Consider the following 22766-nt stretch of genomic DNA (forward strand, 5'->3'; position numbering starts at 1 on the left):
CTAGTATTTTATCAGGCGAACATGCAGGTTGTTAAGGATCAGCCTTGCTACAGCAGTAAATTACTTTCGTGTTGACAGGGCGAACATGGCTCACGTTCTCAACTTATTCATTAGGGCCGTGAGGAGGATTCAGATCTACTTTCCATCTCTGCAACCAATGTCGGGAAAGGTATGGGAATTATCCCGCATGAGAGACCGGTGGAGGAAGTGGAGGAACAGCAATCTCTGCCAGCATTGACATTTTCCTTTGTCTCTATATAGAGCATCTGTTTCACATTGGATGAGTTTGCACTTTCGTATCTTATTTTATACCACATATAAGACCGTGTTGTATGGCAGTATTATGTGTCACACAATTATTTTGAGTCAAACTTGGATCCCTAAAAGTAACAAATGCATGGCACGAGTGGCTTTCTATAATACAAAGAAAGCTTTTTACCTAGATGCATTGTTGTGTGTGTGCGCATAGGCCACTTGGGGTAGCGTGTTAACCAGAGGAGCAGCCGGTCCACCAGATGTTCCCTCCCTCAGTGGACTTGTCACAGAGGGACCTTTAGTCTCTTACCTGTTTTCTGCTCTAGACCTTCTGCACTGGAGGTTTGCTCTGTCCTCTTTTCAGTCCTGAACCACTCAGATCTGACTGATCACTGTCCAGCTACTGGTTTATCTACCTGACCAAAGGGTCACATACTTTATTTAGGCCGCTCTCTGCGTACATTCACATTTCCACAGCAGTTATACCTTACACAAGTCACTCAACTACATCATTACTTTAGGTTAAAGGATTCTGATTGGCTAAGAAATAGATAAACTATAATAATATATAATATAAAAAATATCCACACATGGACTGATAGACATAAACACATCTCCATCGATTATCCGGATGACACCAAGACCATGGTTTAGGCACGAAGTGGCCCGCAGAGGTCACGGAACTGCGTTTCTAGGCTCCAGTTTGTCAGGGAAAACAATCACTCCATTTCCTCAGGGTGCCAGTTGTTCTCCTCTCCAATACAGGATCTGTAACAAAAATACTAGCACACATAAACAGATACACAACTTCTTCAAGGTTGAAGTTGGTCAAGCTCTTGCTCTAATCAGGAACTTTCCCAAAACATACTGATAACATGTACTTTCAGGTTCATACAAATATTTGTCATTATTCTCTAGTGATTGAAGATGAAAAAAAAAATAAATGCTTTAACATACGCTTGAAGAAGTCATTCAAATCATTTCATATTTAGAAGGATAAATATTGATTAATAACTTGATTATAAATCACTCAAAAGATATACATTGAAGCGGAGGTGGATTCCCCCCTTCAATGGTCACAGCTTAACTGTCTTGTTTTTTTCTTTTTTTTTTTCTTTTTTTTTAAATTATTTCATTCATTGTTTTTGATTATCATAAGTTTTCATAGTTTGTTTGCTTCTTTTTAATTTAAAATGGTGAAGCTAAACCTAAAAATGTATTTACACTTGGGTATCCCCAAGAGCAAGCTTGAGATGAAATATTAAACATGTAATGTGTGAGAAAAATATATCTCACATTAAGGTTAAACATTAAAAAACAACTATGATTATGTGAGAATCTGTTGATGCCCATTCTAACATGTAACTGAGGGTAAGCTTCTCTGCTCCCCGATTGATTCATAAGGCAAGCATGAGAACAGACTGAAGAGTCTGAATCTCATGCAAATTGCTGAAAAATTGTATGATAAACATGGGAATCATAGTGCGACAGAATTGGTATGAGGTTGTGAAGCTTCAAGGCCCTTATAATGCTGCATATTGTAGTGACAGTCGTGAAAGAAAGGTCATTCATTGTTATCCAATGTGATTGTAAAATAAATAAGTAAATGTATATATATAAATAAAAAAGATGCATCTTACAATGCTACCAGATTCTGGTGCAGTTTTTATTTATTTATTTCTGTTCATTGGATGGCTATGCTGAGAGAACGTCCTTTTGCTTTTGTAAATATTTTTATTTATAGCATGCAGTTACTGCAGTTTATTCAGAACAAAAAAATTCTCTCCACAGGCCATCAATTGTTCAGACATTTGTAAAAAAAAAAAAAAATTTAAAAAAAAAAATCATTTTACGCTTATTTTGAATGATAATCTTTCTTTTTCTACAACATTGTATGAAAAAGAATCAGAAATATTTGAACAGACAAAAGGACATGAGGCAGGGAAAAAAGGTGTCGATTATCAAACCAGTTCAAGGCATTTTGTCACATTCGTATGACTTTTAAAATATATGTGAAGAGCCCTCTCACCAAGTCTTTTTGGAACACAAATAGCTCCCCTCCACAAAAGAAACCAAAATGAGGTACGAATTGCCGGTAAATTATTTCCTGTTCTTGTGGATAATAGGCTACCTTGTGCAGGCTTTGATTTTCTTTCTTTTTTGTCTCCTTCCCTCTGTGTTTATTCAGCCGTCCCTCTGCAACTCTGCTGGAATCCATATTGATAGCTGTCAGGCGGTGTTGCCAGGCAGCGGGGAAAGGGGGCTGTGAAAGTAGGGGAAAGGGAGATGTTGTATGGAGGGCATCTGTCAGATCTCATGACTCGACCCATGCTGTGATGCGAAGGGTACTGTCAGGAGATGGGGAAGAGCCAGCACAGGTATGCCCAGTACATGCACTGTCCTCAGGCTGGAACTGGCTGTGATACCCTTGGTGGTATCACATACCCTTGGTGGTCTCACCCTGAATGGTGAGAAGGGAGAATGAAGCACCCTCATGTACTGAGCTGACAGGAAAGATCTGTTCACCACAGAGTCTTCACGTGAAAGCCAATCCCAATTTCAAATGGGTAGTCTAGTTGACAGAGTTTGATCTTGAGGAACTTGCGGCTTCCATCGGTGCGTCAAATATGGTGATTCAAGTTGGCTGCATCGTATACAGTAATGTCAGTTTTAATTGTGGGCAAAGATAGAGGGATGACTGTTGGTGAAACTGTAATACTAATTGATCCCATGGAAGTGTTTTAGACACAGGTGTGTAGCCGTAAGTCAGTGCTGCACAAGAAGGTAGGGGAGACGGGCAAACAGCAGAATCAGGAGATCTGTTTTTATGTTGACACGATTGCATTGCAGATCGTTTTGACCATTAATGGGCATCAGTGGTTCCTGCGATTACGTTTTTTTTGTTTGTTTGTTTGTTTGTTTTTTTAATAAACTTAGCTTTTAAACAAACGGCCAGAAAAAAACCACCGGACATTGCCGGACTGTGGGAGGTTTTGAATGTGGGCAGCAGATTTTTTCTCTGTAGTTACACATGTTTTGAGCTGATGGGACTTTGTGCTTATTGCCGGCAGGTGTGAGTCTCACGTTTTATCTCACCCGCTCTCTGCAGCACATTTCATGTAACAACGTTATTACCGGGAGACTTAATCAAACTCACTAACAATAGCTCACACTGACAGACGTCCAGGCAGCTGGTGCATAATGCTCTGTGAATATTCACAGTGCCCCAGCAACCCCGTCTGCCCGCTTAATCAAGTTCTCTTGGTCACCCAGGGAACAGGAAAGCAAAAAGGTGGAGTGCGACGGCACTGCTTATTGAAACTAGTGCCATTCACTGAGGAAAAATAGGGACAGGAAGACACTGGGGATAACACTATGGGGTCTATTTTAGTGCTTAAAGAAATATGAATTAAATTTCTGGCATTATTTACTCACCCTTATGTCATTCAACAGCTGTATGAATTTTTCAATATTATGAAAGTGAAATAGGGCAAAAAGTGTTATTCACTGTCCTACATCCTTAGCATCGGCTCTATTTCTCCTCGGCCCATTCATAAAAGAAGTAACCATGTCCAATGCTTTTGAGTCAGATCTTTTTTAATGGATCGGATGATTCAATTAACAAAACTGCTCTGAATGTTTCATTCACGAATCAAACTGATCTGAATCTAGAGATCAATCTCAAAAGATCTACAGTAGTTCAACTGAATAACTTAAATTTTGGTCAGTTTATCATATTATAATATGACTTAAACTATATATCATGAGGTGTGTGATCCACTTTTATGGTCCTCTTATGGTTCTTATAAACTTTTTGTGATTTAAAAACTACAGTTCACTGTAATTGCATGGAAAAGATCTACCTAATCCATCATTCAAAATGTCTTATTTTGTGTTCCATGGCAGAATGTAAGTTATTGGGTTTTGGACGAACATGAGGACGTGTAAATAATGACAGAATTTTCTTTTTTTGCTGAACGATCCTGTTAAGATGCCATGTATTTACAGAATAACTACAGCACAGAGCTGTGTTGTGTCTTCCATAGCATTATGGTCATATTCATGTTAGCGCAGTTGTTGTCCTGCTCAAGACCATGCAGCTCTATAAAAGAGTGATGTAGAGCCTTGGAGAGACCCTGTGTACTGCACTTTATTCTGAAATGCTGACTTATTTATAGGTGTTGGAATCGTGTTGTTTGCTTGTTTTATTGAAAAGCTTGCGGGAAAGTGGCGACAGCCTGGCATGTGAGTGTGATCTCTTGAGGGCCCCCTGCAGAAATCTTCTTCCCGATAAATAAGTCAGCATTGATGAATATTTCATTCACATGAAATCCATTGTCACCCGCAGGTCTACGGGGACGTGTCGTCGCTCCACGCACACAGTAAAACAACCTCCCCCCCAGGTCAACCAATCCTTCGTCGTTGGCATTCTGAAAGAGACGCTGTTGCAATCCCCATAATTAGCTCAGCGCATCCATCTATGCTTCTGACGAATAGTGTGACAAAAATTGTGAAAGACTTGTAGTCATGTGACATCTTACTGCATTTAATTTCAACCTTCACAACTCCATCAGAACAGCAATCGAACTGATTTAGTGCCGCACTTATCACTTTTCATATGCAGTAACCTATGGTTAAAAAGTTTAAACCCTCTGGTTATTGAGAAAAGAGCTTGTACTTTTATGCCTTGCAGGGGAGAGAGCAAGAAATAGCAAGAAATGCAACAAGAGACAGAGAGGTGAAATGAGTGAAAGCAAGCGAAAGAGATTCAAAAAAGGAAGTGGAAAGAAGTGACCAGATTAGAAGTCAAGCAGTAATTCAGAGTGCTCAAGATGGCACCTAAAGCGTGGACAAGAATAGGAGAGGAAGATGAAGAACACTGACCATCAGTGGATGAATTTGCTCTACACAAGCAAGTTCTTTCAAATGAATATTTCAAGAAGTAAACTCACTCCATTCCTAAAACCTTACTCAGTCCAGACTGTTCACCAAATGGGTCATGGTTTCTCTGTGAAAATAGCCCTCCATGATCTTTACGCTCTTTGTGAGAGAAGACATCTACAGAAAGATAAGTAAATAAAAAAAGAGCGAGCAGCATGTTTTATTTAAGTTAGGGTCCGCATTGTGCATTCTCAGAGTGAGGCATGAGCAATCTCAGGCACAGGATTAAGAGAGGGCGTCTTTTGTTTGGTTGCTTGGAAAGATGTTACTCTAATGGATTTGCTGTAACTGTTTTTTGTGTGTGCCTACTTGGGTAGATGGGTCACCTGTATGAGTGTTATTTGAAATTCTGAATGTTTGCTTTCACATGCTTCCTTTTTTATCTCAACATGAGGATTGGATTAGTAAACAGACCGCAGTCTCAGCATGACCACCTGAGAGCTCCAGGTAGCGCAGTTTTTTTTACCTCAGTCATTTTGCCATTGGAGGGATAGTTCACCCACAAATTAAGATTCTGTCATTATACTCGCACCCATGCACTTTGTCCCCATGAGGACTGAGATTTCAAGTTTCAAGAATCAGACAAAAGCATTATAAAAAATATCATAGAATTAGACCATATGACTTTTATTATGCAACACTGGGTTGTTCTCTACTGATAATCTCAAGAGCCGGGTCAATTTGCATCATCAAAAGAAGAAATCATTTTGAATGTTTTATTGTTTGTTTGTTTTGGGGTAAACTTAATTAACTGATTCATTAGAAAGATCTGACTCCATTTGTTGACTCCATTTCCACATGAATTAACAATGATACTTTACCTAAACTTTCATGAACATGCCAAGGAGAATAACTTCTCTTAATTTAATCAGACAAACCTGTATGGATTACTTTTATGATACTTTATAGTGTTTTGCTTCTTTTTTGAAGCTTGAAAGCATCTGTCCGCATTCATTATCAGTTTCTTCTTGTGTGTTCCTTGAAAGGAAACAAAGTTAAAAAGGTGTGCAACAACTTGAGTGTGAGTAAATGATGACAGAAATTTCATTTTTGAATTAAATATCCCTTAAAGGAAATCTTTAAAGTTAGATTTTTTTCTCTCTCTCTCTCTGTTTTACTGTTTGATACATCTCACAGTTCTGCTGTTGCCACTCCACCAAGAGTAATTAAGTTGTACAAATGGTATCTTGAGACCTTGTTAGCAGAAAGCAGCTTTATCATTTCCATCCCTCCATTTTCCCATCCTTCCACCTCACCACCCATCACTACTCCATCACCCTCATTTCACATTCCATGACAGTCTCACCCACATCTGATTTACTGCACAGCCTCCATCTTGTGTTTACGTATGTATAAGTGTGTGTGCATTTGTGTTTGCTCGAAATATATTCAGTGTGATGTTTATCATGTGAGTTTATAGAGCTCCCCTCCTCTGTGTTGATGTGACATCAGATTTAATGGACGAGAAGACAGAGGAATGTCTGTTCACTCATGTCCCCTCCGGTCAACATACCGTTTCACACTCACCCATTCCTGATTCATCCAAAATACAATTACATTTGAAAGAAGAAATAGGATTGAAGAATCTATCGATCTATGTCATATCAACACTATCCATCTGTGTTTATCTTACTATCTGGTTCCCCCATCATGAAAGGTTTTTTTTCCTGCAACCACACCAGCCATTTTCTTCCTCTATTTGTTTAGTTATCCATCAGTCTATTTACCTTATCATACTGCCAAACCATCCATTTACGCTTCCATCTGTCTGTCAGACAATATCTTGGTATCCATTTGTCCAACTATCTTCTCTGTCTACTCACCCCACTGTCAGTCAAAGCTTCTCCCTAACTATGCCGTTTTCTTCAGCTTGGAAATAGTCGATCTGGTTAAGACTTCTTATTCATGCGGCCACCTCTAAGTACATGCATAATCACAGCTGATACTTTGTCGTTCAAATTTACGTGTTATGGATACATAACATTTTCTTTTATGCATAAAATGTATGTGGGGACATGGGTCACTGTTCAGGAAAACCAGCCCTGCTTGGCCTTTAATAGGAGCCCATCCAAATGCTCATTCCACTGGAAAGCCAGATCTCTGCTGGGTCACTATCAGTCTTGAAGGATCAGTATGGTGATTTGGGGCCTAGCACACATGATCCTAATGGATTAGCCACTCACTTTTCCTGAGCTGAACTTGGGGGGCAATGTTCCCGCTAGAGGCCCCATCTGCACCCCATGTTTTAGCCATATTGATAACACAATGCATCAAGAGCGACAGTTTTCACATGTCACAATTTATCAATGCTTAACATGCACTTCCGATTTTGATTAAATGGTCTAATTTTTGTCATTAGATAATATCTGTTGATTTATATCCCCATGTTTTAGCCATGATGATAACAATGTATCAAGAGACAGTTTTAACATGTCACGATTTATTAATGCTTTACACGCACTTCCAATTTTGATTAAATGGTCTATTTTTTTGTCATTAGATAATAGTGATCTGTTGATTTATATTTTATTTCTGCTTGTTAATAGTGGATTATGGTGGAGACAGTAATTCATTTGTTTGTTTGTTTTTTATAGCAAAAATATTATTTGTAGTGGATCCTCTGCTTTTGAACACTTTTTCTGTGGCATGCTACGTTTTAATGTTTTAATGACAGCAAATAGTGCTAGGCGCATGATAATTCCTCTTGAAACTAAACTCATATTCTGAGAAAATAATCAATCATGCAATGATCAATCATGCACACTTTCGTTCAGTGGTAGAACGGTCCATTGGCCAGTTTGAATAGGTCCGATGACAATACTGTACAGCCACTGCTGCATGAAGGTGTGCTGTTGATATTGTGCAGGCAGACATACTCTAATGATAACTGCTCCTGTAATCTTCCCAACAAACAATTTTACTTGAAGGAAATGATAAGATTTGCTTGTTTTATTTTTAAAGTGTTTTGTCAATGCCGCACTGAGTCAAAACGTTTTTTACACTGCAAAAAAAAAAAAAAAAAGTCATATCTGTTTACAATAAAAATATATAAACATCCTAAAACATATGTTTACCTTTTAGGCAAAATTGCATACATTTTATTTCAGTGGAAAGGAATAAGAATAACTCTTCTCTGAAAAGTGGGTCTATTTGATGCAAATTTGCTTTTAAGGATATTTTGATATATTTATTCTAAAACAAGTCAAGGATACTAAATGATTTTTAGCAATGTAATGTGACTGCACAAATGGCATTTATAGTCCTTTTTTTTTTTTTTTTTTTCCTAATGTTTTGTAGCCTACTGTTGTCTAAACGTGGTATCACATGGATGGGAATATGCATATGAAAATAGCACAGTAAAACTATAGGGGTTGTAAACTCCATATATGGTTATTTCGGGTAGGAGGCGGGGATGGAGATGCATGTGTCTTCTGCTGACTCAGTTTTATAAAGGGAATTTTGCTCAGGTTCTAGCTTTTAGGATGAAATATACGTTAACTTTTATACATGGGGCCCCTGATTTCTATGGAAAGTCCCCATAAAACATGGAAACCCAGTGTGTGTGTGTGTGTGATTACAATTTACATATATCTGATTTAGGTTTAGTGTTTAAATTAGCATTGTGTTTTAATTTTGTAAATCAATTCCGCACAATCCCCCAAATTGAGAATCCCACAAAATCAGCAAAGAAATTGGAAACAACCAATTTCTGTAGGTTCTGGCTTGGCCTACTTGTAATGGCTTGTTTAAGGGCTAATAGACACCAATATCTTCTACATAAAGAAGTGTAAACCAATCCAAGTGTTTTTTTGTTTTGTTTTTTTTGGTAATAGGATGGAAGTCGAGTTCTCTTGAGAGCGCAAGTTGCATATTTTGTATTTCTGTTCCTGCGTAAGCACATTTCCTGTATTACTACTGAAGTTTGCCTCTACATTGCTGCAGAGGTGATTATTAGCACTGTAGATTAGCCTCGGGCTGCGATCTATTGGAAAGTATTTTTCATCTGATGGTTTGATGTATGTGTGTGCCTTTGCTTCTCTGCTCTCTTCTTTTGAGTTTCTTTTTGTTTTAGATCTCAAATTCAGCCATCTCTTTTGAAAACCAAGCTGGTCCACAACTCAGACACTATCTTGTCCGTCTTGAGGATCCCAATGAGAAATCTTGGCAGATGTGACCGTCAGCCATTTCATATCCCATCAAACAGGGTCCTACTGCTGTGCCTGTAAAAGGGAAAGAGACTAGGCCTGCCGACACTGGACGCCAGCCGTAGTTTCTCATCCCTTCCCTTGTTTGTCCCGGGAACAGATCTGTCAGGGACTTCCTGCTGCAGAGATAAACTAGTGCCTCACTCTCTCCTCTAAAAATAAGCATTTGTTTATCGACATGTGTAGTGATTTCCAGCTCTCCTGTGCCCTATTGTGTGCCGAGCTGTCAAGAAACATTACTCTAAGGCCTGGCTCTCCTTTCAGCTCTGACCAGCCGAGAGAGTGCAGCCGAGCAGGACAATGCAGAGTGCTGGGGGGCAACAGGCTAGCGAGCCATTGCAGAAATCTGCTAAGATGTTGCCTTTTAACTATGGCTGTGGACCATCCTCTTTATTGAGAGCTTGAAACTTTAATGTACTCTTTAAGGTAGAAACTGTGGAAAGTGCAGGCAATGCGGATATCGAATATCTGGGTCACTTAGTCAAGGTAGTGAGTGTCTAAATGGAGCCTGGTTTTGATTGAAAGCCATATTAGATGAAAGAGGAAAAAACGTAGATCTGTGCTGACCAGTTTTGACATATTTTAATTGCTGCCTTACTTCATTATTTTCATTAGTCTGAGTCTTAACAAACTGTCAGATTAGACATTACACATCTCCCATCTTTGTTTAGAAATGGCTCCGAGAGAGATTTAGGGAGAATGCAGACCAGACTTCCAGCTTATCTGAGCTCTCATCCATCTTAGCTTGATGAGGAAAGCTCATGTTTGTGCTCTTCTTTAGTGGATCTGCGGTGGCTGAGTTTGACAAATGCCCCACACTTGCTCTAAACATCGGTAATTTCAGCAGAGCGTGGTTACTTAAAGCAGGATTTCAGAGTCTTGTCTCACTTGTGTTTCTGGTATCTCTCTTGCTTTAGTTAGGGCAGAGAATGCACTTAAGAGCTCACATCTCAATGTGGAAAACGAAACAGGATATCAAGCAATACTTAAAGGATTAGTTCATCCCAAAATGAAAATCCTTTAGCATTGTCAGTTCAAATCTGTATGACTTTTTTGGGTGTAATTTTGAACGATGCAGTTGGTCATTGTTTTTCATGCAGGACTGGAGTGTTCAAACTTTAAAAACGATGCCATAAAAGGTGTCATCAAAGTGGCCCGTATGACTTCTACTGTATTCCAAGTCTTCAATAGCTTTGTGTGAATAACTGCAAAAATGTAACTGAATATTTACTGATAATGATCACGTCTATTATTCAACAGAATCTGTGAGTTAAACTGGAGAATCGAATCAGCCCAATTTGTTAATAAATTGTTCAGACTGGTTTTGTGAACTAAAATCAACCAATTCATTAAATCTATAACACTCAAGAAGGATTTATTTGCAAATCGGGCATCACTACTACTCTCATGAACATGCCAAGGCTGTCAAGATTATCAGTGAGCATTTATTGAAATGTTCAGTGTTTTTTTTACACAGTGCTAAAGTATTACTTCAGAAGAGGAAATATAGGGCACAAATCGTATGAACCATATTTATGGTTTTTTTGTCCTATTAGAAACTGACAGTCCCAGGGCCCTATTTTAACGAACTAAGCACATGGTCTAAAGCACACAGCGCAAGTGTGCTTAGGGCGTGTCCAAATCTACTTTTGCTAGTATACGGACGGGAAAAATGGTCGGCACACCCGGCGCATGGTCTAAAAGGGTTGTTCCTATTCTCTTAATGAGTCATGGGTTTGTTTTGGGCATAACATGCAATAAACCAATCAGAGTCTCATCTCCCATTCCCTTTAAAAGCCAGTTGCGCTCGCACCATGGCGGAATCACTATTCACACAGCGGAATTTGTAAGCGGAAAAAACAAACGCTTCTCTAGTGAGGAAACGGATCTGCTTGTGAGCGAGGTTAAAGCGTGAGCAGACCATCTACAGGACAAGCCAGATTCCACCAAAGCATTTTATCTTTATGCACACAATAATAATCTTTTACATTGTAATCCTTTTATTTTTAATATTTGGAATGTTTGTGTGCTGCTGCGCATCCCTGTGTGTGCAATAAGCAGAGTGTACACACATTGTGCATACACCCGCATATAGGCGCACATTACTAACATGCTCTTTAAATAACAAAACAAATATTGCGCCATTGACTTTAGACCAGGTTTCAGTTGGTCAATGGCGCAGTCTGTTTTAGTTGCCTCAAAATAGCAATGCGCCAACAATGCACCTGAACGCACCTCGTTTTCAGACCAGCGTGCCCATGGGCGCAAATGCATTTGCTTTTTAAACAACGTGACACAGGACATAAAAATGATAACTGTGTCGGGCTGAAACTAGCAAAAAACACCACATTGCACCAGATGTATGATAGGGCCCCCAGTCTTCATTTACTTTAATTATATATGAAAAAGCTAGATACTCTTCCAAAAGAAAATGAAAGGGTTTGGTCTTTCTGTCTGACATTTTTGAGTAAACTAATTCTTTAAGCTTCTTAACCAGTGTTTACCAGTGTTACTTAGTAGTGCAAGAGTGTGTTACCCTTTGAAAAGTCCAACCACTAAGTATACAGCAGGATTTTTTTCTTTTTCCTTTTAACCTTTATTACAAGCTATTTTTCAGTGTTGAATAATTGTTCTTTCCTGCTATTTCCTGCATTTTATTTTCTCATTGAAATGACTCATGCCCAGAGTTCTGAATAAGATACAGCTGCTTTTTTTAACGTACCATTTTAACATAGCTTGGTGTGAAAAACAACCTCATATTAAACCTGGTTATGTGTCATGTATACATGATATATATTTATTTGGCTGGTTATTTAGAGGTTTGTAAACAAAGTTTCATCTAGATGATTTGAATCAAATCCATATGTTCTACATTACACCTTTTTTCCCCTAGAGCAAACAAATACATTGCCATAACACATATGCCCACTTATGTTGTAGTTTTTTTACACTCTTGACACAAATCAAGGTTGCAAGGCTTTAAAGCATACTTTTCAGCTGTCTCAGGGTCAGGCACCTCTTCAACCATTCTCAACTGCTGCAGCTGAAGTAACCTTCCCGATTGACTTCGCTGCTGCCTCAAAACAATTACTTGGTTTGTGCAACTGTGGGTTTTACTCTCCTAACCCCATAACTTATAGCTGAAGAAATAACTCTCCCCACCACCATTACATCCTCTTTATATTTCCTGTTTCTGGTTCTGGTGCTGGTGCTCGAGTCTGGCAAAGGCATGCTGAAGATGAAAAGAGCAGATAGCTGCTACTGCTACAGCGTGCACACTCTCTCTCTCTCTCTCTCTCTCTCTCTCTCTCTCTCTCTCTCTCTCTCTCTCTCTCTCTCTATCCCTGCCTCACCTCCCTCTACGGCCCTCAAAGTGGTAAACATTGTGTGTTGACATATGGCCCTCACAGATTTAATCACCTTTATTACATTTTGTCGCTGAAAAAATATGAAGTGATACAAGTTTGCACCTTACGGAATGTGCTTGTGTGCATGTGTGTTTTTTCTTACAGTGAAGGTCTATCCAAAACAACAGATGCATAACCAAAAAGTGTTTATTTGAAAATATTTGCCATGAGCATTTAATATTTATTGCATACATATTGAATATTTGAATTGCATCAAACGTGTAAATTATTCACTCTCGTAATTACCTGTGTTTATTCACATAGTTACTACTCGACTGTTGATTGAAGCTTATTTGTTATTCATGGAGCAAACCTTGTGCCAAAGGACTCTCCTGATGATGTAACGTCATGTAATTACAGGCAGATGACAGTAATGCAAAATCCATTATGTCGTTTAATCTCTTTAGAAGAATGCACAAGGGGCCATCTGGGGCCTATCACTCAATCATACAGTGAAAGTGTCGGATAGGCGTTCAAGCCTGTGACTCCTCCTCAGTCCTTTGTGAGTGTTTGTGTGCTTTTTAGTAATGTGCTTTTCTCCAGTCTATGACCCTAGGCTAATCCCATGATCCCTCTCTGCAGCGTATTATGACGTTTTGATCACGTTTGATTCCCCCTCCCCCATCAACACTCTCTAAATACAGAGAAACAATAGAATCATTTAATTAAGTCCTGGAATATGGACTTTTCTCTAGTGTAAAATCAAATGTTCTGATTTTTTCATCAATCTTTTTTACTCCCATCCTTTTTCTTTGTGCATCCAACCTAAAGACGCTGCCTCCGGGAAAAGCAGGTAAAAAAGCCATCAAAACCAAAAGCACTTGATAGATTTGTGATCAGTGGCACAGTTCTCCTGAAATTGTCTAGTGGTATATTTTTATTGTGGAAGTGAATGCTCACCCTTCAGAGAATAGCTTCATTATGTGCTCCCCAATAGAAATCGTTGCTGGTTGGTGTGATTGTTGCTGTATATTAGGTATTTTAGACCGAAGCGCCTGTGATCAAAAACTTAGAGAGCTTTTCAGCCCAAATTAAGAGAAGGGGGAAGGTCTGTTTTGTTGTTTGGTTTGTTTTTTCTGCCCATTTGGTTGAAACAGAGACTTTTTTCCCCACCTAAATCTCATCTTCAATCTGTTGAGCTAAAGCAATTATCTCAAGTATTGCTCTCTAGATGTTATTTTCCCTGTCTTGCCAAATGCTCCAAACCTTCCTATGTTCCACTCTCAAACAAGCAATGATACTTTCATCCATTTTCAATTTGGACCACAAACTTGAGGAAGTGCCGCTAGTCCTCCCAGATCCCAGCAAGACAAAATGGGCATCTTGGAAGCAATTGGCAAAACAATAGCAGTGTTTGGACTAGGCCTTTGTTTAACATCTCTTCTGTCATCCTCTCCCTCGCTGTCAGTGTGGGTGGTTATTCTGTTTAATATTGTTTTTCCCCCTTCTTCATCCTACATGGTGTCACTTTGAGCATATAATCATGACATAAGGAACCAAATTACCCAAACAAACTTTTTGAATGGTGGCTCAACAATAAGGACTTTTTTTATGCTAACACAGTCAGGCTATTAGTTCAGATTTTTGCCATGCTAACATTTTTTTTTATTATTATTCTTAGCAGTTGTAGTAATATAATTGATATATTTGTTAATTGTTATAATTATTATTTATTATACTGTACAATTATCAATATGTGACAATGCTTATTTTTGAGTCCTGCTGAAGAGACCTGCTTATTTTATTGTAAATAAAATCTGAACAGCCTGTCCCCTGACAAGTTCTAGAAATGTCTTTGTTTTTATCACTGCTGTCAATGTGCAATGCCCATTCAGTTCAGAGAGAAAGAGACTGGAGGCCTTCAGGCACTTGGCTTTTTGAAGTGGAAGTGGATGAAAGACTCAGCCGTCATTTCAACTCATATTGTGGTTTCCGTGCAGAGTTCAAAGTTCAGCGTCCTCAGCTTTCCCCAATGCCAGAGGAAGTTCTCCTGCAGAGAAATGCGGATTTCCTCTCTCCATTTGTGCTCTTAGTTTTTCATTTATCTGTTCCTCCCTCTACCTCAACCACGTCTCTTCCATCTCTTTGTATTACCCTCTTGTTATTAGCATTGTCCCTCCCCTGTGGTGAGCATCCTTGTTAGGACAGATTTATACGTCTACTGAAGCTTGAATTAAAAGGCTCTAGGCAAACTCAAAAAGGGGATTTGTTAGCACAAAGCACTTGCTCTTATAATCCACCAACACTGAGTTTTCAACTGCACTGTAATGGTAGTAATAATAATAAAAAAAAAAAAAACTTGGTTACTGTGACTGTTTTATTTCACCTTTGTCTTGTTGCAAAAAAAAAAAAAAAAAAAAAACATTGCCAGACAAAGCCATAAAACAGCCTTTTCAAAATGATTTCTAGCTTGTTTTCTCATTGGCCCCCGCCACTGACCTTGGCAAACGAGCTGGACTTCAATTTCGTTTGAAGTATGAATCCACCTTTACTGTGGTGCCCACTTGCTCCTAACTCATTACCTGACATGATGAATGGGGCCTGTTCCATTAAACTATGCCCAGCCCATGGTGGCATGGACACCTGGCACTGAGTAATGGCAGTTGCATGGGCAGACCTGCCAGGGTAGGTAGGAAAGGTGTGGCGGCTTATGCATAGAGTTGGCTCTCAAATCTGCAGGGGAAAGAGGAAGGTTGTCCACTCCACCTGCCACATGGCCCCCACCCAGCCCCTCACTACACCATGTTTGGAGTGGAGAGAGCCTTTGTGTGATCCCATAATGGGCTGGCCTTGGTTGCCAAGTTCAGCTAGCACATTTAGTACTTGCCTCCATCATATTTCTACTGGTGTAGTTTAAAAAAAGAATCAGATTATAACTGAGAATTTATGAACATTAAAGGGATAGTTCACCCAAAAATGAAAATGATGTTGTCATTTACTCACCCTTATTCCAAACCTGTAATATGATTTACGCAAAAGAAATTTAGAAGAAAATTGAGGTCTGAATAATGCTGGACCCCATTGAATTTTGTTGTATAGACACGGTTTAAAACAACATAAGGGTGAGTAGAACAATGAAGACAGAATTTAGTTTCTGAGTGAACTATGCCTTTAAATGCTACCCAAAGCTGTGAGTGTTTAGATAAGTACACGCGGCTGTGTATGCACTGTTTTGTACTTGTGTATGGGTTCCATCAAGTGTCTCTTCTCCAGGCTGTGTTGTTATAGGTGGAGGATCTCTCAAGCAAAGAGACTGGATCAGGAGTTCAATAGTGTTACTATGACACCAGACAAGAATACCTGACTCCAGAAGACCTTATGTTGCTTTCTTCTTAATCAGTTTGCATTTGCTGTCCTATGTCGTTGTCCGTCTTCTTTTTAACTATTAACTGCAGTCCTGTTTCTCCTCACATACATGTTACTGTCTCATATTTGTCTGCTACTGTTGTGAATACACCTGACTATCCCTCTTCTTTGTTCTCTCTTTGAACAGACAACCGTCGCACTGGTTTGGAAAGATCTCGTTCACGCCACAATGCAAACCCTATGGTCCGATGATCGCTTGCCGGCTAAGGACGTTTGCCAAGTGCCAAAGACCTAAGAGTGGGGACAACACTGAGGAGGGCTGAACGGGGATGGAGAGAGAGCCCCTCGGCATTAACATTCATACACACGCACATGCATTCAGAACGCAGAACCAACCTCAAGATGTGCTCCACAGCTCTAGACATGTCATCGAAGGATCACATGACACTCATTTCTCTCTAAAGCCTTATATAATACATTCTCTTGGTGTATTGGGCCTGTTCAATTTGGCAGTGTTTGTTATTTTCACGATTACGCCTGTTCTGTTTATATCTCTCGATGCTAACTCCCCTGATCTATCTCACATCCACCTTGCTGTCTGCAAACAATCAATGATTGGCTACAGTTTGATCTCTCGCTATTGGATTTTTCTACGCACAAACACGCTTTTGTTGACAAAAGGCCAAAAGCACCAGAAAGGACTGCATGATGCTGTATGCATATTGGCAAAGAGACTTTATTTGCTGCGTTGATTGAACAAAACCTTGACTTGACTGATTCTGCTTGCCCATTTTGTTTTTCTTGACAGATAAAATTTAGATTTCCGGTCTGTAACACCCACCATCAGTCGCATAATCTCCGATCATCGCCTCTTGTCATATATTGCAAATCCTATGTATGTACATACATGAAAACGCTGCTGATATTAGCTTCAGTGCCACCGTGTGTACACATTTGTGCTGTTTAAGAGCTGCCAGTGCCACAAGGTACCTGAGGTTGTTGAAAGATATTGCTCTTTATCTACAGTAAACACTTCAAACATTCATAGACATTTCTCTTGCAGAGTCAAAGGTGTTACTAAGTGAATCTGCAGGTATGTGAATCAAAGAGATTCCATTCATTTCAGTTTTCAAACATGTCACAGGTTTTCTTCGTGATTTCTTTCTAAGTCACTGTGCTTTTAGCTTTTAGCCCTCTTATAGAAGAGTATTTTAGTGAACTGTAGCTTAGCGTTTTTTAAGATCCAGTGGTCACCTTTAAGAGCTCTCCCTTACTGACCTACCGCATTTACTCGCCGTCTAAGCTCTGCCTGAGTTTTTATCAGATTTATTACTCAAAGTTCATCTTTTACAAATTGTAAAATATGTATTTATTCACAGTTTGCCAGATTCTGCCCGAAGCCTTTGATGTATGAACATTAACCCGATTCCAGTGAGGAGTTCTCTTGGATATGAGGATGTACAGCCATAGACAGTGATAGTGAGGTGATGTTCACAACATGGAGGCTGACTTCATGTGAAAACCATTAGTGAAATGTCTCTACCACCTCCCCTCATTGCTGCTTGTTGAGTAGTCATTTTCCGTAATGTTTTCTGCCCCCCATGTCCATAACACCGCAGGCAACAGTATGTAAAACAGTATCTTTTGAGTGACTGGAGTCATACTGACTCACATACTGGTACATGCCACACAGAAGTCTTCTGCTTTTGTTAATGAAGGCAACGTGTTGAGTTTGCACACCAAATGCAAGTGCAAACAGTACAACTATAGTGTGGTACAGAACATCCTACTGTTAGACAAACCACTGTTAGTCAAGCTTTCTCCTCACACTGTTTGTCATACACTCTCTCATGAGAGAGAGAGGAAAGGTCGAGATGCAGTGAATCGCAATCCATTGATTTGCTTTTCTAATTAAAACTGCCCTTTGAATGGTTTCCAGCACCACACAACAGAAGCTGCACTCTGCTCTCATGACTCTCACTATCGGTTATTTTAAACTCATGTTAATGGTAATTACAGCATCCACACGCTGTCAGTGCAGACACCTCCGACATACATTGTTATTTCCCAGTCAGACTCCAGTTACATATGTTATGTCACTGGCACCAGATAATTCACAAACTTTCTGGGCAAAAACATTATTTTTTAGAAATTGGTTTCAATAAATGTGCCAAACTTTCATGAGGTAAAAGTTACTATACTGAGATTCGATTCTATGATTATGATAATTATTGAAAGACAGGAAGACGATTTTGTTCACATTACACTAATATTTTCTGTATGATGACAGTAAAGTGTTGAATCACTTATACAAGACCGAAACTAGCAGCAATGCAGCCATTCAGTTAGGGCTTAGGGGTGTAATCATTTTTACAACGCTAATGTCAAATGTTTATGAAAGATACTTCAAAATATTGTGTAATTTATAGATTTTTTTTTTTTTTTTCGTTGTTGTTTGTTTTTTATCTCTTTCCTAAGAAAATGTCATTTTATACCAGTGATCTTCCCCTCCATTTGTGATATTGGTGTTAAACTTGTGCTTTACTATAGGCTAATATATATGTGTCATGTGTATTTGATAGGGAATACTGTATATCCTAATGCAGGTTAGAGTCTGCAAGTGACTGACAGTGTAGCATTTTATGTCAGATCCAATACTTTAATTGGATGTTAGACAGAGACCAGAAAAGAAGCAAGAAAATATGAAGTTACTAGTGCCAATTTGGGTCTTCTGCCGTCTCATTTATCCACATTTGTTCGATATTCTCAGTTCAGACTGTATGATGGTGCACTTTAACTTGTTAAATATAGACCTGGAGCGATCTTTTAATTTGAGATTTCTTTGCATATCATTGCCAAAATAGACTGCTTGCATGTGTGGTAACCATTTCTGACAAGTGATTCAATCTCCATTCTCTCAGAAGTTTCCCCCAGTTCTCTCTCATTCCCGCTCATTGTAATTGGCACTTGGAACAAGATCAAAGTTAAATTGGTAAGAACAACTGCAACTGTCTCAGGACATTGTTTTATTTTTTAGGTATTATAAGACTCCATAGCCCTACCGCCTTTTTTTCCTTGACATTGTTTTATTGTCTTATAAGCAATTTATATTTGTAACATCTTTAAGTTTATTTTTATCTGTGACAAAAAAAAAAAAAGTGAAAATGGTTATGCACACTGTACCCAAGTATGTAAAAGAGTATCATACTAAATAATAACCACTTTCTCAAAAAAGAAAAGAATCAAGTGTCTCTTTTTTGAGTGTTATTTCCATAATGAGTTATGAATTATGCCTTCTCTTGATGCAAACTCACGCTGTGTCCTAACCGGTCCCTAAAGCACTAAATGCCTTCTCCTCCATGGAAATCTGAACTCACCACAGCAAACATCAAGACATTCAGTCAGTCAGGTGATTTCTGTAGGCTCTTGTAAAGGAGAGTAGGCAACTGCAGTCAGATGAGGAGTAAATAAAGCCATTTTCACTTCTAGTAGTCGAATAGAAAAATACTTAAGCATTCAGAAGGTATTATTTGTTGCCAATGAAGTGCATGCATTTGAAATACAACTGCTTTAACATGAAGATTAATACTAAACTGTAATACAATGTACCTACTATTTGATTCCTTTGCCATCCATTTTTAGTTGAATAAATGATTTCATACAGAGATACTGCCAGAGTGTATGCTGTTCACACATTATTCATATACACAAAAAATGACAGAGTTACTACATTAACATTTGTGACCCATTCTGGTAAAATAAGTTGGGCTAATTTCGAGCTAAAGGCAAAACAAGTGAAAAATGTCAAATTTGGTCGAATTTGAGTTTTTGACAAAAATGAGTTCATTAAGCCCTTGTCTAGCAATCCCAATGCTTCAAATAGCAATTAAACATCTAAAAGTATCTTTATTTGTACGTTTTCTGAGAGGAGTACCTTTCCTTTGACCATGAAAAATGCTGTTTTTCTCTGCCCGCTTCTGGACGACTGGCGCTACCCTCAACAAGTCTGGTATCGTTGTAAAGCGCAGTATTCCAACTTTTTGAATATTCATAGCGAATTCTCGATGGCATGAGTCTGAACCAATGAAATGTGATTTTCTCATCACTCATGTTGATGTAAACAAAACGATCTTACACTGACTGACAGAATCGAAGCGCGTGCACAAAGACGCTGCGATCCCGATATACACAGAATTACTGTATTTAAAAAAAAAAAAAAAAATCTGTCTTGGCGAGTATTCACGCAAACATTATCTGTTATGTTGTGAATGTTTGGTTAACTGCTGGGGAAAAACATCTGATGTGTAACATTATAGTAGATCTGTGTGATACAGTAGGTTTTAATATACTGTAGCCTATAGGCTGTTTGTTTCATTAATGTTTATCAAACAATTGTTAAATCATGGAAAAAAAGTTGTTTTTTTTCCTATAGATGTGTTTTTTTGACTTGGTTTGTGCCAAATTTGGTGGTATTACCAGAGATTTTGTTTTGGAACCTTCAGAAAACTTTAACTCGATTTTTCTCCAAATTGATTTTGCTGTCTCTATCGACTTCAAACAGGTGTAGCTCAGTCATTTTTTGTTGGATTCATACATCATTTTGAAGGTTTTTTGAAAATTTGCTCATTGTGACTCATTTTGCCAGCACGGGTCACTTTTTAGTCTATTAACTCCACCCACAGTGAAATCTCATTGGTACAAAATGTATAAATGTATACTGTATATTAAAAATGAAATATGTTCTTCTTACTGACTGTGATCACCCTGCAGCATATTCATTTTCAGGAAGGACAGGCGAATTACAGTTGCATCACTCCTGTTGTAACGTTAACTATTTTGATGCTAGTGTAAACTAGACTGATCTCCAGTGGGTTTGGTTACAAATGACATTCAAAATACCTGTAAAACCATCAGTTTTGCTTTATCTCTATTATTCTGCAATAATTCAAAGGTACTTTGATGCAAATTACACTCAAGACAAACAGGAACTGGTTTTATTTGCCTTTTGTCATATGAATAGCATTTATTCAGTTACTGAATTGATGGGTTTTGCGAAGTAAAACTACTGTCAGAAGGAGATAACAGCACTGTGTCGTTTGTTTGAAGCGCTCTATTGTTTTTCTTTTTTCTTTTTTTTTTGTTGCTCTCTGTCTTTCCTTCACTTCACAGTAAGCGCACGCATGTTATTTTGCCGCTTGAATCCGACTGAGTTGTGCTGGAAATCATCGTTTACAAAGCTAAATATAAACTGCTTTACAATATGCTGCATTACTTTCATTGTTCTTTTGACAGCTGACATTTGGTTTCACTGTGGTTAGAGATGGAGAAGGCAATGATGCCCCTTTGTTATTTCTCCAACTCTCTGTCACCATCCTCGCTGTCTCTCTGTCAGTTTGTCTCTTAGAGAATAGAAAGACACTTTCTTTCTTTTTTTTTAAATTCTGAACTGTGAGCGTCTCCGTCCATTTTCAGAGTGTACGGCTGCACTGGGGAGCCGTCCGTTATTTTGCGCTTACATAAGTAGCCCTGTCGGAGATCTGAAAGATGAACCGAGACCACACGCATATACACACTCTTCATCTGTTTTTGCTCTCACGCCTTGCTCCATTTCTCTGTAAACCCAGGGCGTGTGTACAGCCACCCACACCAATTTACACTCTGATGGATTGGCCTTCAACGGGAATACAACATAATAATGATGTATTTTGCATCCTGAAGTATGGAAACTAAGATGAAATACAGAGTTGGGTGTCTGTGCCCATTCTGTCTGCCACTGCTCTCAACTTTTTTAGTGTGTGTGTGTTCATCTTTATGAATCGTTGCAGTGCACCATGTTGGCTTAAGCACAAGTGTTCCAGATCTGAATCGTTTCATAATCATATTGCTGACACATCAATCTCACCAGCTCTGTGCAAGCATCTGTCTGTCACTGTGTATCTGTGTGAAAGAGCAGTCTTGAGTGTTCTATCCTCTTTTTGTGCTCTGCACTGTAAAAAAAAAAATTGAATTGTTGAGAAAAGTTTAAAAACAAAAATCATGGATTGAGGTTTTTTTTTTTTTTTTCGTAATTGTCTTCAGTAACACTACTTTGTTTTCTCTCTTTTTTCTTTTTTTTTTCTTTTTTTGTGTGTGTGTGTGTGTATGTGTGTGTGTGTGTGTGTGTGTGTGTGTGTGTGTGTGTGTATCACTTAATCCTTACATTTATCATGTCTTTACCAAGCCTTGTCAATTAGCACATTAACTTTCTGAAAATAAAAACATCAGCAATACATCCACTGCCACAGTCTCCGTTTGTCCTCTCAGCTTCTGTGATCTGATTTGGTTATAGGTTTGTCTTTCAACATTGATGATAATAAGAAATGTTCCTTGAGCACCAAATCAGCATATTAGAGTGATTTCTGAACAATCATGTGACACTGAAGACTGGAGTAATGATGCTGACAATTCAGCTTTGCCATCACAGGAATAAATTACATTTTAAAATATATTAAAATAGAAAACAATGATTTTAAATTGTAATAATATTTGACAATATTACTGGTTTTACTGTAATTTTGATTAAACAAATGCAGCCTTGGTGAGCATAAGTAAATTTCCCAAAACATTAAAGGGTTAGTTCACCCAAAAAATCCATCATGAATTACTCACCCTC

General features: G+C 38.6%; 1 protein-coding gene across 7 annotated transcripts in view; it reads left to right on the plus strand.

Annotated features, from left to right (window-relative positions):
• diaph2 (diaphanous-related formin 2) overlaps positions 1–19781 on the plus strand; it is a 427538-nt gene extending 407757 nt beyond the window's left edge. For all 7 annotated transcript variants that reach the window (XM_051860865.1, XM_051860870.1, XM_051860871.1 and 4 more), the window contains one exon: positions 16302–19781. In XM_051860865.1, coding sequence (XP_051716825.1) covers positions 16302–16366 — 65 coding nt within the window. In that variant the 3' untranslated portion in view covers positions 16367–19781. The remainder of the gene's footprint in view (positions 1–16301) is intronic.
• The last annotated feature ends 2985 nt before the right edge of the window (positions 19782–22766 follow it).

The sequence above is a fragment of the Ctenopharyngodon idella genome, chromosome 14 (assembly GCF_019924925.1).
Source record: "Ctenopharyngodon idella isolate HZGC_01 chromosome 14, HZGC01, whole genome shotgun sequence".
Taxonomy (NCBI): Eukaryota; Metazoa; Chordata; class Actinopteri; order Cypriniformes; family Xenocyprididae; genus Ctenopharyngodon; species Ctenopharyngodon idella.